At 41.8% G+C, this 15,805-nt stretch overlaps 1 protein-coding gene across 2 annotated transcripts in view; it reads right to left on the bottom strand.

The window, feature by feature from the left end:
* Positions 1-14,774, bottom strand: part of FBXW4 (F-box and WD repeat domain containing 4) — a 112,610-nt gene extending 97,836 nt beyond the window's left edge. Inside the window, exons 1-2 of one of the 2 annotated variants that reach the window (XM_027851797.1) lie at positions 14,443-14,774; positions 3,551-3,646 (exon numbers count right to left, since the gene is read on the bottom strand). In XM_027851797.1, the coding sequence (XP_027707598.1) occupies positions 3,551-3,646; positions 14,443-14,774 (428 nt within the window). Of the gene's footprint in view, positions 1-3,550; positions 3,647-13,076; positions 13,127-14,442 lie in introns of those variants that run through there. The other variant, XM_027851798.1, reaches the window with a different exon arrangement.
* Between the last annotated feature and the right edge of the window lie 1,031 nt (positions 14,775-15,805).

Raw genomic sequence — 15,805 nt, 5'->3', positions numbered from 1 at the left:
AAGCAAGATGGTAATTGCTTGTGATTTATTTGCCAAACTGATTAAGGCCAGTCTAGTGTGAGCAGGAAAAAACATTCCAAGGACAGAATCTTGACAGATACAATAACTTACTTTCTGGTTATTAAGAAGCAAGCTTGACAATAGATAAGGTGTCAAAGGATATGAACGAATGATTCTCAAAAGAATTAGAAACTATTAACAATCATACAACTTCTCCAAATCACTAATAAGAGAAATGCAATTCAAAAGAACTCTGAGGTTTTGCTTCACACCTACTAAACTGGCAAAGATGAAAAAAAAAGTTAGGAATAGTCAATACTGAAGAGGCTTTGAAAAAACTGGCATACTAATACACAGGTGCGGAGCTTAAATTGGTCTAATCATGTGGAAAATAATTTTGAATGATTTTTTTAAAAGTGCCTAAAATATCCCTACTCTTTGACTTAGATCCTCCTACTAGGAATGTTCCCCAAGGAAGTCAAAAACAGAAAGGACTCATATATACTAAAATATTCATTGCAGTACTTTTTGTGGTAGTAAATAACTAGAAATATGTAGGAACCTGTTGATTGGAGGACGGCTAAGCAAACTGTGGTACATGACCTCCATGAAATCTTTTCTCATCCACATACTCCCTAGGCTGCTAGTGCCTTCCTCTCAAAATCACCTTTTGCTTATTTTATACTTACCCATCTATGTATATGTTGTCTCCCAGGGCTGGATGACAACATCTTTGAGAGAAAGAATCACTTTATTTCTGTCTTTGTTTACCCCAGCGTCTACCACAGTGACTGGCATGTTAATAGTTGTTTAATAAATGCTTGTTCAGTGATTGATTGATTGGAATATTACTGAACCATATGAAATTACTGATATTGATATGAAGAATTCAGAGAAATGTGGGAAGACTTACATGAACTGACCCAGCAGAACTAGGAAACAATATATACAACTATAACAAAGGAAATCAAAAGAATAAAATGAAACTGAACAATGTATAATTATAATAACAAAATTTAACCCCAGATAAGAGTTAAGAAAATGTACCTTCATGAAGAGGTGGGGATTGTGGATATGAAATATCATATATGCTGTCAGATCTTGTCAATGCGTTCATTAGCTTTGCTAAATGTTTTTTTTCTTCTTTTTTTTTAATCTTCATTATAAGATTACTGGGTAGCTAGGTGGTACAATGGATAGAATGCTGGACCTGGAGTCAGGAAGACTCCTCTTTCTGAATTCAAATCTGGTCTCAGACACTTACTGGCTATGTGACCCTGGGCAAGTCACTTAACCCTGTTGGCCTCAGTTTCCTCATCTGTAAAATGAGCTGGAGAAGGAAATGGCAAACCACTCCATTATCTTTGCCAAGAAAACCCCAAATGGAGTTACAAAGAGTTGGACACAACTGAAAAACCACTGAACAATAAAAAAGGCTTACTGGGCAGGAGAGGGCAAAGGGATATACATTCAGTCAGGCAGCAAGCATTTATTAAGTACTTACTTTGTTTGAAGCTGAGGTAGCTAGATGGCTCAAGAGGCAGCTAGATGGCTCAGTGGATATAGTGCTGGGCCTGGAGTCTGGAAGACCCGAGTTCAAATCTGGCCTCAAACACTTACTAACTATATAACCCAGGGCAAGTCACTTGAACTCTCTTTGCCTTAATTCACTGAAGAAGGAAAAGGCAAACCACTCCAGTAGCTTTGCCAGGAAAACCCCATGGACAGTATAGTCCACTGGGTCACAAAGAGCTGGACACAACTGATCCACTGAAGAACAACAAATTTGCCACGCATTGTGCTAAGTGCTAGGGATACCAAAAAAAAAAAAAGGTAAAAGACCCTGCTCCCAAGGATCTCACGATCTAATGAGAGAGACAACACACAAATAACTATGTGTGAACAAGATATATATGGGATAAATTGCAGAAAATCTACAGAGGAAAGGTACCAGCATTTAGGAGGATTAGGAAAAGCCTCTTGCAGAAGGTAGGATTTTAGATGAGACTTAAAGGAAGCCAGGAAAGTTAGGAGTCAGAGATGAGGAGGGAAAGAGTTCCAAGCATTTTCAGGACATGCAGTGAAAATGCCTAAAGTCAGAGATGAAGTGTCATATTCAAGGAACAGTAAGAAGGCCAGTGTCATTGCACTACAGAGTACATGGGGTGGGGGAGGAAGTGTTACAGTAAAAAGATTGGAATTATAGTAAGGGCCAGGTTATGGGGGGCTTTAGAAGACAAAGAAAGAATTTTATATTTGATCCTGAAAGCAATAGTGAGCCATCAGAGTTTAATAGGAGGGTGACATGGTCAAACTTTCATTTTAGGAAGATTACTTGGACAGCTGAGTGGAGAATGGCCTGGGATGGGAAGAGGCTTGAGGTAGTGACTCATCAGCAGAGTACTTCAGTAGTCCAAGTATGAAGTGATAATGACCTGTACCAAGGTGGTGGCAGTGTCAGAGGAGAGAAGGGAATGTATATAAGATGCTGTGAAGCTAGAAATGACAAGACTTGGCAATTGGTTGGATATGGGGGGAGAGAGGGAGGAGTTGAGGATGACACCTAGTAATAAGTCCAAGTGACTGGGAAGATGGTGGTACCCTCCATAATCAAAGGGTAAATGAATGTGAAAGAAGTATCAATTTTTTTTGAGGCAAGGATAGATGTGGATCTCCTCATAAATCAACTATCACTACCATGGGAATGTTTATCATCACCACTACCATCATCCACAGCAATAGATCATGACAAGCCAACCAATGGGGTTAAGAAGCAAAGGGAAAAGGATGAGTTATGAAACAGAAGGTTCCTTCCTATAACCATTGCTTTAGGATAATCACCTTTAGCCACTGGTACATAGCACTACTGAATAGGTAACAATAGTTCTCAATTATAGTGTTACTCTCCTCTTAGAAAAAAATAACGGATATACTTCTGAAATGACACCTGCCAAGCATAAATGAGCTTGAGGTTTCTGCTCCTCGTCCCTATTGATCAACCAACAATTCTGTACCAAGAACTGTGGTAGGCACCTAAGAGACAGTAAGAGTAAGACAAGATCCTAGCCTTCTGAAGTTTACAATTTAACTAGGGAAACTAGAGTAGCATAAATGAAACAATGAGAGAACAATTACTGCAAAGAAAAAAAAAGGTGGCATTGTCAGCCACCTTCCAGCCTGCTCCTCAAAGTTCAACTTCTACAGTCTTAGTAACAACATGTCTAACTCATTTACATTCTGTTTTGCCTTTTTACAAAGGGGAGTGGGAAAGAGATGTTGAGGGGCCTAACAATGAAGGCAGAAAACCCGTCAGTGAAAGACTTAAACAACAGTAAAACAAGATGGATCTGGTTACTAGTTTCATCATTCACTGTTCAGTCTTCTAACTGGCAAGGAACACGTCTGCCCTTTAGGACCCCTTCTGTGGGGTTCTTGGCCTTCTTGACAAGAAAGGCCAGCCAAACTACAACCACGTCGCTTTTTTGTTTTCCGACATGACCCCATTAGCCTGTGCCCCTGGAAGCTCTGAAAGAGATAACTGGCTACTTGCTTGCGTCTCCACTTGAGCAATGTTCCCTGTCGGCAGCGCCCCCGTCTCCAGTTCTGTGAGACCCTCACTCTTTCCTTCACTGGAATGCTGGTCACCCTGTATGCAGAGGAGAGGATAAACAATATAAGTCACCAAGGCCTCTCTCTATACTCAGAAAAAAATCCCCCAGGATAACCTCCAGGCCACAAGGAGGACACAAGACCTCCCAGAAAGATCTGGATTTAGGTGCCAACAATAATGTAAAGAAAAACAAGCAAAAACAGCAGAACTCTGTTGAATTCAGTGACCTCATATGCTGGACATGACCAGTGTGTTGGTTGTTTTATTTAACTATATTTCTTTATTACAGGGAGGGTTCTAGTTGGGGGAGGAAAAGAGTCATTAGGAAGCAATTTTTTTTAATGTGTGTTAATAAGACAGTCATTTAAAAACAATAAATGCAGGAGCTAATAACCAGATAAGGAAAGGTAAGAAAATATGAGGAGGTAACAGCTCCACAGACTTGATCATTACAGTAATTCTTTGAGATAGGTAAGGCAGGCATTAAGCCTAGTTCTGTTTTTCAGATGTGAAGAGCGAAGCTCAGCACGGTTGTCTCAAGGTCATATAGCTAAGTAAGTGGCAAAACCAAGAAAAGAATATAGCTCTCATGACTCCTAGTCCAATATTCCTTTGATTATAACTATTGCTGCTTCTTAAGTCAGACTTTTGACTAACAAATCCCTTTCATGTTTAAAACAACAGAAGTCTTAAATAGATAGCCTTGCAGGAGAAAAGGATATTTAATATTAATCAGTTGAAGTGAATTTTTTTTTAAAAAGGGCAGGAAATTCTAGATAACAAACACCTGGGTGGGGCCCTAGTAAAGAGAGCACCAAGCTTGAAGTCAGGAACACCTGAGTTTAGATCCCAATTCAGACACTTAGTAACCTCATAAGCCTTCGAAAGTCAATTCACCTCTCTCAGCCTCAGTTTCCACATCTGTAAAATGAAGGTAATAATACCCACCTATGTAAGGGTTGTTGTGATCATCAAAGTGCTTTGCAAACTTTAAAGTGTTATATAAGTGCTAATTGTTGATATTTTTGTGATTATGATTATTAGTTCTTCATTATGTATAGATGGCATACTAAATTGAGACAGAGAACATACTCTAAACAAAGTTGGCAAAAGCTATTACCTTCCTTATCTCCACCCTCCTCTCACTTGGTGACACTTCACCAAAAGTTAAGGTATTCTTCCCTGCCCCCACACTCCCCTTTTCCCTTCCCGGACTCCCTCCAACCCAACCTGGGGCTCAGGTCTGACAGCAGGAAACTTCCAGAGTTACAGCAAAGTCAAGTGCTATTTTGATTAGGGAAAAATTTCTTACCCCTTCTCCCCAACCTCTAAACTTAATCCGTTCCCACCCAGGTTCCTTTAAACTTTCCATTACTGAATTTGGTTTCTATGTATTAAAAAATAGCTCCTAGAAAATGGCAACTTTGTAAACTTACTTCTTCTTCCTTTAGTCCCAAAGCCTTTACAAACATAATTTCTCTAACAGATTACTAAGTATTCTCCTTACACCTATAAAGAATTTATCCCTTCAAAATCAGGGGTAGTGATCAAAATATCTCTGAAAATAAGCAAAAGGAAGAAAAAGGGGAAGAAAACAATAGGAAAAGAATATTCTAAGACAAGAGCAGGTGCTCCTTGGAATTCAAAAATGACTTTGCTCAGATCCCTCAGATGCCCTCCAGCTTACTTCTCCTGAACAGTTATAGGTGTAAGAGTAGGGAGAGCCAACAAAAAATGATTAGTCCCCTGTAAATAAACATCTCACATAGCTGTTAATGCACGTCGGAATCTCTAACTTGGCCTCCGGCCTGCCTGGATTTCCATTTTCCCAGCCCTCCTACTTTAGCCTGGGGCTTATTTTTCCACTCCTAGTTCCCCCCTTCTTCTCCCTCTACCACACTTTCCGGCACTTAGTCACCATTATAATTTGACTGCATTCCTGGGCACATAACCTATTTTAAACAAAAACAACACAACACACACACAGTGAGTCTGCAGTGGGGTAGAAATTAATTTAGGAAGTCATCTAGAGTTTCTCTTTTCTTTTCATGACCTCCAGTCCCTCATGCCCTCCCTCCCAAAAGCAAATAAACCTATCCTGCCACATATGATATTAAAATTGAAAAACAAGCAAAGGACACTGACTCTAATTATTTAGAAGTAACTTAAAGAGTGTCATCAAAGAAATGCATGATGTAGAAAGATAGGTTGGTCAAGAGAACTGAGGAAGGCCTCCAGCATGTTTGGTGGAGCCCCTGTGAAGAACTTGTGGGAGAATATGGATAAGAGTCCCACTGAATGGGCAGGCATGGATGAGTTGCAAACTATATATTGGAGGTAATATCCACCCACATGAAATTATAAATACACTGAAGTACGTAGATAGATAGATAGATTTATAGACAGATATAGCCACAAATATGTATATATCCATGCATTAATACTTCAATAATCTGTTTTCAGAGATGTGAGTTACTCTCATCATTGGTATAAATTCCAACTTCTCCACTTCAGTCAACAGTCTTAATCTGGCAAAATATTCATCACTTAAAGAACTTCTTAAAACTTAGCTAAGCCAGTTCCAACAGAGCAAGCCACTTTGTTTGGTCACTTTTCAGTCATGTCCAACTCTTTGTGACCCCATCTGGGGTTTTCTTGGCAAAGATACTGGAATGGCTTGCCATTTCCTTCTTCAGCTCATTTTATGACGAGGAAACTGAGGACAATAGGGTTAAGTGACTTGCCCAGAGTTACACAGCTAGTGTCTGAAGCCAGATCTGAACTTAAAAAGATGAAACTTCATGACTACAGGTCTGGCACTTTATCCACTTTGCCACCTAGCTACCTTTACGTAGTCACAAGTACCTTTCACTAAAATCTACTCCAATGCCTTACAAGGAAGCAGCCCTGGCTCCTCAAAGGCTATGCCAGTGGACCACAAGCCCTGGCAGGTCCTACCAAGCTGGTATAGGCCCAGTAACAAACTATATATCTCTTATCTAAGGAATAGCCTAAGTTTAAGAAGACTAATCATGAGGATGACCACAGAATGATGAATTTTTCAACCCCAGCAATTCTTGAAAGGTCATCTGCTAAGTATTCTCAAAGACCACTACTAAGGTATAAAAGGGTTGTAAATTAGTTCACCTTGATATTTAGGTTAGAAAGGGCACAACAGCAAAGAAAATAGGGCTGTATAAGGAATGGCTATCAAGCATAGACATCATTGTATAGGCCTTCCTAATATGTCACCACCACACCCAACCAGACCTCCCCTTTCATACCTTCCCTATCAACTGGGCCATAAACTCTGTTCCCAAAATTGAATGACAATGACAAAAGTCCAGTAGTACCTTTTCTGGATTATAGGATTCATTCTCTTTTGAAAATCACCTTTTGGTCTTTGAGACCAAATGGGAATAGGAATAAACACAAAACCTGCTCAATTCCAAGAAGGAAGGACTAAATAAGAGTCCACACATACTTCTTAACTCCACAGAATGGCACTGATCTAAGACTTCCTGGTAGGAGGTAGGATTGGGACTGGCACCACTAATCCTACTATTTTAAAATTCTGCTGCTATGACATATATTAATCTCTCAAGCAGGTTCTCAGTCTAAATGACTAGGCTTCAAATTCATTCTTTGTCTCTACTAAGCTAGTTGTGGGAATGGAGAGAACATATGCCAGTTGCTGTCCAAAAAGCTTTTAACGTCTGCAGGACATTATGATAAAGTCAAACAACAAGCAAGATAAAGAAGGAATGAGAAGTTCTCCTTTAATACATTTGTTCTGTAAGGGAATTCCCTTCTAACTCACTATGTACATTATTAGAGCACATCTTTACCTTACCAACATGCCCTTCTAAAATGAAAATTCAAAGAAGCCTGAGAAGTTAGGGTTTGGGTGTTAGGAAGGTTGGATAGAATAAGGAAAGCTGAAAGAAGAAAGGAACTTGAGGCAGAGCTAAAAGGAAAAAAGTCCATCATTCATTACAATGAAACAGCTTTCCAGGAAAAACATCTCAATATATTTACTATAAAACAATTTCATTTCCCTCTCCCTTCTATTACCATCACCTGCCTCCCCCCCCCTTCATCCCACCCCAAAATCCCAGAGCTTGTAGATTTCCTCTCATTCTTGGCAGTTACTAGAAGAAACATAATACCCTCTTTGGGGAGCTCCCACCAGCTGCTTAAGAAGGGAGGAGAAGATATCCTTCTATGCTACCACTAGAAAAGACCATCTCCAGACTCCTTCCAAGAACATTACAACCAGTGACCATTAGCGCCCTGATGTCAGGGAGCAATTGGCAATGCAGTCCTAGGAAGCAACAACCATCCCTCAGTCCCAAAATATCTGCTTTCAGCCTGAGCTCTTGTTCTTCTTTCCCAGCTTACACTTTCAGTCAGAAAGCATCCTTCTCACTTTATTTCTAACCTGACAGGGCAGCATATACTTCTTCTAACAATTAGTGGTCAGAGTGCCATTTGATAGGTTTTTTTTTTTTAAACAAGTTCCAGGTTGGTTACTTAATAGCAAAGTGAGATTCAATGTCATTCCCTTCACCTCCAACCTCTTGCTTTTCAAGTGGCAAGAAATCAAAAGGCTCAAAGCAAATAGTCACTTCTATATCACATCTCTTCATCCACCTACCCCCAAACATATGAAGATACCTAATACAACCCAAAGAATACTCTTCAGCCTCTAAACCCGGCAGTAGGGAGGAACAAGACATCAGTTAGCCCTTAACCCCTCAGCAAAGACCACCAACAAAGAGGTTCATGAGTGTCAACTGTAGGCAGAGGCAGTTTCTCTCCATGCCAGACAAAAACTGAACGGAGCCTCCTTCATCATTTCCCAAAGGCAACAGCCGGAGTTGAGTGAAGACCGTGAAAACTGTACAAGAGCTGGAGGAGAAAATATAATGTAAGGAATGATTCGGAATCAGGGGCAGAGGAAGGAGGAGGGATGAACTAGGTGACCCCAAATGTCTTTTCCATCTCTAACTCCTATGATTCTTTGACCTCCAATTTTGTGCCTCGGACAAAGAATGGAAAGTCAACAGACGAAGTAGTGTTTTGAAAGTGCCTGGCAGTCTGCTCTTGTCATTTAGTTGCTGCCTCTTGTATTTTTTAAGGTGTCTCCAAGCCTTGTCTTCATTTCACAGTTGTCACCTTTCTCAGTAGTCTGAGTTCGTGTCAAATACCAAAAAAAAAAAAAAAAAAGGAAAGAAGAAGAAAAAGAAAGGGAAAGAGAAGGAATGTGCTGGCAATTAATTGTAGACTAAAGAGGGGCAGGTACTGAGACCAATTGGGTGGCCTGGACTTTCAGGGAGGGCAACTTGAACACAGAGAAGCAGGTCAGATGAAATATAGGATTGATGTGTAAGCTAAGAAAAGGTGGCCAAACCTTTCTCAAAAGGTAAACTCATAATCCAGGTAGACTTCTTCTGTTTGTTTGGAGATGACTGTTGGTCATCTAGAAGGGAGCTGACCTATCTTGGAGAGGAAGGAGCCCTGCTGTTTGTTATTCAGTGTGTCTAACTAATGCTATTTCTATTGGCCTGAAGTGAGAGTTGAATCTGAACTAATGCTTACGACTAGACAGGTCTGGTCATGAGAAAGAGACTTCTTCAACTTGGAACTGAACCAAAACTTAGAATTCACTAAGAATTCAATCTTCTAACAAGTAATACACTCCTAAGCAAATTCTGAAACACAGGCACAAATCTATTACCCATTAAGCAAGCTTATTTGTTGGTTGGTTGATTCTACTGTGTTAAAATGTACAGGCTTTTTTTTTTTTAAGTATGTGTCAGAGGAGCTTATTTATACATACATATTATATACATGTTTTTCATTCAAAATTCAATTTCTCATCTTCTCCCTAACTCTAAAAAAGTTAAAATTCTATTTCTCCTAAACTTCCCAAATTTTTATAGAAGTCCAATTTCAAGAAGAATAATCTATACATACACATATCTCTTTTAGTTTCAGCCCAGATCAAGGGCTGAATTATTCTGAACAAAAAGCCAAATCAGCTTCAGAGTTACCATAGGGTTTTTGTTTTTTAATTAAAAGAGGAATAGGAAAGAAGAAGGAATACAAGGTTAATACTTCTACAACATGGATGCTCAATTTTTTCTTATTTCAGACATTTCCCCTCAATGAAGCCTATTCATACTGTGGTCTCAAAAAAAAAACAAAAAACAAAAAACAAAAACCACAGTCTTCACCCAAGATTAACTGTGTTCAAAAAATAAAATGAAGATGTAGGAGAATTTCCAAAGCAGTTGAGATTCAGATAGAGGGGACAAAAGAAAATGGAGAAACAAGAAAGATAACTGTCCCCACCCTCTTCATAAAATCAGAGTTGGAAAGGACTTTGGAAGCCATCTAGTCCAACCTTTGCCTGACCAAAAATCCTTTGACGGGCAGTCATCAGGCTTAACTTGAAAACCTCTAGTAACGAGGAAACTACTATCTCCTGAGGCAGTCCATTCCACTTTTGGACAGCTCTAATTGTTAGGAAGTTTTTCCTTACATTAAGATGAAATTTACCTTTTTGGAACTCACTGCTCCTCGTTCTACCCTCTGGGGCCAAGCAGAACAATTCTTCTTCCACATGACAGCCTTTCAAATACTTGAAGACAGTTAACACACTCTCTACCTGAAGTCTTCTTTTTCTTCTGGCTAAAAATCCACCAACATATGTGGCTAACTCATCTTTGTGGGGTTTAAGAGTCTCAATTTATTACTATTATCCTGAAAGTAAGCAAATGCTTTCTAACTTTCAGGCTTTCCATGACTGGAAAAGCCTTAAAAGGAGGGTTTGGTGGGTTTTTTTTTCCCTCGGAATTTTAGAAGAGGCCTCCTCCCAAACCCCATTTGCTTTTGGAGGTACTTGTCTCACTGGGCCATTTCCTGCTTTCACAGGTGTATTGTTTTATTTATTTTGAGCATGTAAACTGAACTGTGCTTTTATTAACTCACAGAAACTATTAAACAAGGCTTTTGCAAAAAAAAAAAAAAAGACAATAAATACATCCATAAACCTCCCCTCTTCAGCAGGTAAAGCTAAAAAGTGCCCAAGTCATAGAAGTTTGGTGACTTTTCTGAGATACACTGGTTAGATTCAAAAGTTAACCAGCCAGCAAAGTGTTCTGTATTTGGAAATAGGAAGAGAAACTTTATGCCTTTTTTTTTTTTAAATTGCTCTTAGGTTCAATTATTTTAAAAACAAACAAACACACAATGCTTATCTGTTTCTATCTCTTCACTCTAAACGTTAATCATCACTGAAATGGATACCCCAGTCACAAAGAGTTCCACACATTCAGTCTCAGCTCAGCGAAGGAATGAATGAATTAATGAATGAATGAATACAATTTAGTTAACAATTTAGCTAAATACAATTTAGTAACTTTACTACCCAGCAGTTACATTGTTTTTTAAATGTTTCACTGATGTTTTCAGTATCTTTACACCACAGTCATGCCCAGTAACAAACCTATTCCTCACTCCTTATGTTTTTTGCTCAACTCTATCACACTTGTCTTGGAAGACTGGCCTAACAGCTTCCAAAGTATACTAAGATTAAAATTTGGGTTTGACAAGGCTGTAGTCTTTTGCTTGTAGTGTTTGCTTTTCGAGGGGTTTTTATTTTGGACTGGAAGGCTCTAAAATCCCACATATTTATCAACTTCTTTAAAATCTCAATCTAGATTGCTAACTGTTTGGAGTTTCCAGGTACTAACTCTGTTCTTCCACCTGTTACCTTGGCCCCTGATTATGAACTCTAGTTAAATTTCAATTTCTGGTTCTAGTGCACTAAACCAGGCTGATTTCCCAAATTCCTCAGGGAAAACTTAAAAAGCTGCTATAAGAAACATTTCTTTAGCTTTGATTATTGTATTCAAAATACTTCTATTCCCCAAAGTTTCATAATAACTTTCAAAAAAAAGACCAAACAAAACTTATTTCAAACTAGTAAGAAAACGTTTAGCGTCTACCAGAAAAAAATATATCCACATATTGTGAATTATGTATGATAATAATGTGCACAATTTGAGCAAGAGCTCAAAAGGAGGCAAATTATTTGTTTCAGGTTTTGTTTTTTAAGTGCCCAAAATGCCTCTAAGCACAATAGTAAGGCCATTAACAAATCAAAAGGAGTCAGAGCAGTTCATCTTAATCAACAGAGCTATGATCAGTTAGAACAACCAAACAGCTACTTTGCCCTGGGCCGGAAGGTCAGTAAACCAGATCCCTTTGTGTTTCCTTGGGGCTAAGAAACCGGGTACCTTAAGTTGAGATCCCAAGCCCACAGATACCACTGCAGAATTTGAAGTAACCCTATGTACCCCAGTTAAAGAACCAGGACAGGTGAGAAATTAAGCACCTAACTTACTTCCCTCTTTCCACCTTCTAGAAACACTCCCAATCCTCAACTTCACTTAATAGGCTGACATAAAGAAACAAGACTCTTAAAAGTTATCAAATTGAACAAGAGTAAAGTTTTGCTTTCCTGTCATTAAAAAGCATTCACTTGTTCAGTCTTGGGGGTGGGGTGGGGGGCATGACACAATGTATTAACCAGCTGTCTCACTCTATCTTCACAGAGGTATGATTCTCATTGCACACCAAAACTTGGGGAAGACCACAAGCCTTTTTTCTCCAAAGAAGACAACCATCCTCTAGCAGCTTATCATCCCTCCCACAGCTGTCCAGAAACAGACCACACTGATAAACACTCTCCCCACCTGTTGTAGCATATACGACTTTTCCCCTCAACCCAGAAAGGAGCACTGACCTTGCTCTTGATCAAATGCTATATTAAAACAACTTCCCTGGGAGACTAGAAATAACCTCATGTTAGGACCCAGCTAATAAATAATAAAGCCATAATCAATACCCAGTATCTAGTATAGTGTCTTGTACATAGCAGGCACTTTAATAAATATCTATTGGATTGAATAGACTACAGCACTTTAATACTGGCAAAGTTTATTTGGCATTTACAGTACCTACACTATCTTAGTCCTCTCCCTTTCAGAAGTATATTGAATAGGAAAGAAAAAAAAGCTAGCATTTTCAAGCTATCAGTTTAACTCCCTGAAAGGAAAGAAAGCCAATCCTTTCCTTGGACTGAGCTCCAATCATTTTAGTCAGTCAGCTTTCCTTATGGGTAATCTTTGAAAAAGTGTTTTAGTTATACAGATAGGGGGCAATTTGAAAATGACCCCCCTTGGAAAGTTGGACACCACTCTCCACTCTGACCAGTCCAACTAAAAAGGTCATACATTTCCACTTTCAGTGTCATTTAAACCATTCGTGTCCAGGACATACTTTTTTGAATTATAGGTCTCAGAATTCCATTCTTCCTGCCCTCTTCTCTTCAGCACAGACAAAACTGCAACATATATACATATATATGTATATATGTCTTATGTAGCACACGTACCTATGTGTAACCAGTCCTAGGCCACAAGCAGGCATCCCATTCACCTTCTTGTGTCCTGTTAGGTACAGAAGTGTGACACAAGAATAAATTTTCTCCTCCAGACTTCTATAAGTTCTGCCTATGCCTGGGACCAGAAGGCAAAGAAAGATAGCTGTGGAGAACTTCTTGGGGTCCAGATTCCCAAGCCACACTCCTACCGCCATTTCTTCACATCCGACTAAATGCTCCTTGGTTGTGAAAATATTTAGGGGGTTTTTCTTAATCCACAACTAAATCTGTAATACTAGTAAATGACAACACAGATACTATACCTGGACCCCTACCATAATTAGTAAGAATCAAAGACAGAGGGGAAACCAGAGCCACACATAGAGCTAGTCTATCCAGCTAGTGTGTATACACATACGTATACATACACACCTCTTTAAGACCCTAGAACCACTTAATGAAGGAAGCATTGGGCCCTGAATGCTGGAAAGTGGGGGGCACAAAGTGAGAATCTCACTGACAGACTGGGTCCTAAGGGATCTTTAAAGTTGGATATTATTTGATGGACAGGCTAAGAAAGGAAAGATTATTTTGGGGTAACTTCAGAAAAAACTATGTTGAAAATCATCTCAGAAAGAATTTGGGGGGGGGGGGAGTCTACAAGAGGCAGTTATTTTAAGAGAATCTCAGGGGTTAGCTACATTTAAAATGACAGCCAGTGTGGGTGCAGTGATAGACTTGGAGTGGAAAAAGCCCCAAATTCAAACCCAGCCTTGGACACTTAGGAGCTGTGTGACCCTGGGCAAGTCATTTAACTTGCCTGTTTCCTCATCTGTAAAATGGGGGTAATAACACCACCTACCTCCCTGGGTTGTCCTGAGGATAAACCAGGATATTTGTAAAGCACTTTGCAAACCTTAAAGCACTGTATGAATACTATTATTGTTGTTGTCCTCATCTGGGAAGCATATTTTGAAGGGAGTCTCAAAGAGGAGGATATTTTGAGAGACTCTCAAAGGAAATTAATTTAAATGGTTCTTGGTGGGTGGATGATGGTATTCCAAGAGGAATATTTTGGGAAGGTCTCAGGCACTCCTTTGAAGGGATCCCAGAGTGGGTTATTTGGAGGATGTAGCTAGCGGGGAGAAGGGCAAATCTAGGGGACTTAAAGGGAGGCTCACGGTGGGAGGCCGTTTCCAGGGCTCTGAATTTCGGGGAACCACAGACACACCAGGGGGGCTGCGGGGCCGGGCCCGGTGGCTCCCCAACGACCACACCCCCCGCCGAGACCAGCGAGGGGACGGGAGGGGAGTCGCCGGACTAGGCCCCGCGTCCCCGCTCTTTCCCCGGGCCCGGGCCCGAGGGCGGGCGCGCTTACAGATCGGTGCCGTGCCGAGTGAAGCCGGAGTTGAGGCAGGCCCGGGCGATGGGGCGCCACAGCAGGTCGCGGCTGGTGAAGCGCTGCAGGCGGCGGGACACCTGGCCCAGGCGGCCCAGGGCCTGCGAGTCCAGGTAGGAGCAGATGAGCAGCAGCAGCTCCTCGGGCAGGCGCCACAGCGGCGGCCCCGGGCCGGCCCCGGGCGGCCAGGCCTCGGCCTCCTGCGCCCCGGCCCCGGCCCCGGCCGCCGCCGCCTGCCCCGCCTCGGCCTCCCCGTCCGTGTCGGCGTCCGCCGCCTCGCTGTGGGGGCCCGGGGTGCCCTTCCTCCCCATGAGGCCGGAGCCCAGGGCCCGGCCGAGCCGCCGCCGCCGCCGCCGCTCACACGGAGCCGGAGCCCGAGCCGCGGCCGCCGCGGGGGGAAGGGGAAGGCGAAGCCAAAGCCATCCTGGCCCGAGTCACATGGGGCGGCGGGAGCCCGGGCCGCCGCCGTCGCCGCCGCCTGTCAATCACCGCCCCCCCCGCCCCCCAGCCCGGGGACTCCGGGCCCTTAGCCAGAGGGCGGGGACTGGGCCCCGATAGGCAAGGCCCTGCCCAGGTGCAAACCCCACCCCCCACCCCTGGGCAGGTTCGTAGGAAGGACCCCCCGCAAATGGGAGCCCAGGCCCCCTCAATCGCCCTTGAAGGTGACCTTCTAATGCCCCGGTTGTGTGTTTGTGTGTGTTCGTATGTTTGTGTGTGTGGCCGGGGTGGGGGGGTGTTTGGAGGTGGGGGGAACACAGTCATTCCACTCCCGCCCTACGTCTGAGGCCCCAGAAGGTTCGTCTGCCCAAGGGTTACTCAAGTCTGCCAAATTTCGGTTGTTTTCAATATTCCAGTCTTACTCCCTCTAGCTGTAAGCCCCTTGAGGGCAGGGACTGTCATACTCATCTTGGTATCCCCTACAACCCTCGCACAGGGCTTCACCCTCGCAACAAGGACTATTTAAGAATTTAACGAATTGAATTAGTCCTCTGGGTAGAATTCTCAGTCCTGGTACAGGATATCTCAGCTGCAAAGGATAATAGTCTTGATTTGGTTGGGATACTGCAGAGAAAAGACAGCGAGGACTGGAATACAGAGATCAGAATTCTTCAAACAGTCATCAACAGTTATCTGGGACGACCCCAAATTTTCTCTCCGGGCCCCCTCCCCATCCCAGTCCCTGGACAACAAAATTAAGCAAAACCAAGAAATTCACATAGGTCAGGTAAAGGAGGTGAGTGAGCTAGGACTGCAGATCACACATGTGATGGAGTGCTTTAAAAAAAAATGATACTCCACTGCCAGAAATTTGAAAAGTTTTCATATTATCTGCTTTTTGGTT

The sequence above is a fragment of the Vombatus ursinus genome, unplaced genomic scaffold (assembly GCF_900497805.2).
Source record: "Vombatus ursinus unplaced genomic scaffold, bare-nosed wombat genome assembly UNPS02009205.1, whole genome shotgun sequence".
In the NCBI taxonomy this organism is placed as follows: Eukaryota; Metazoa; Chordata; class Mammalia; order Diprotodontia; family Vombatidae; genus Vombatus; species Vombatus ursinus.
This window is presented reverse-complemented; position numbering and strand designations above follow the sequence as displayed.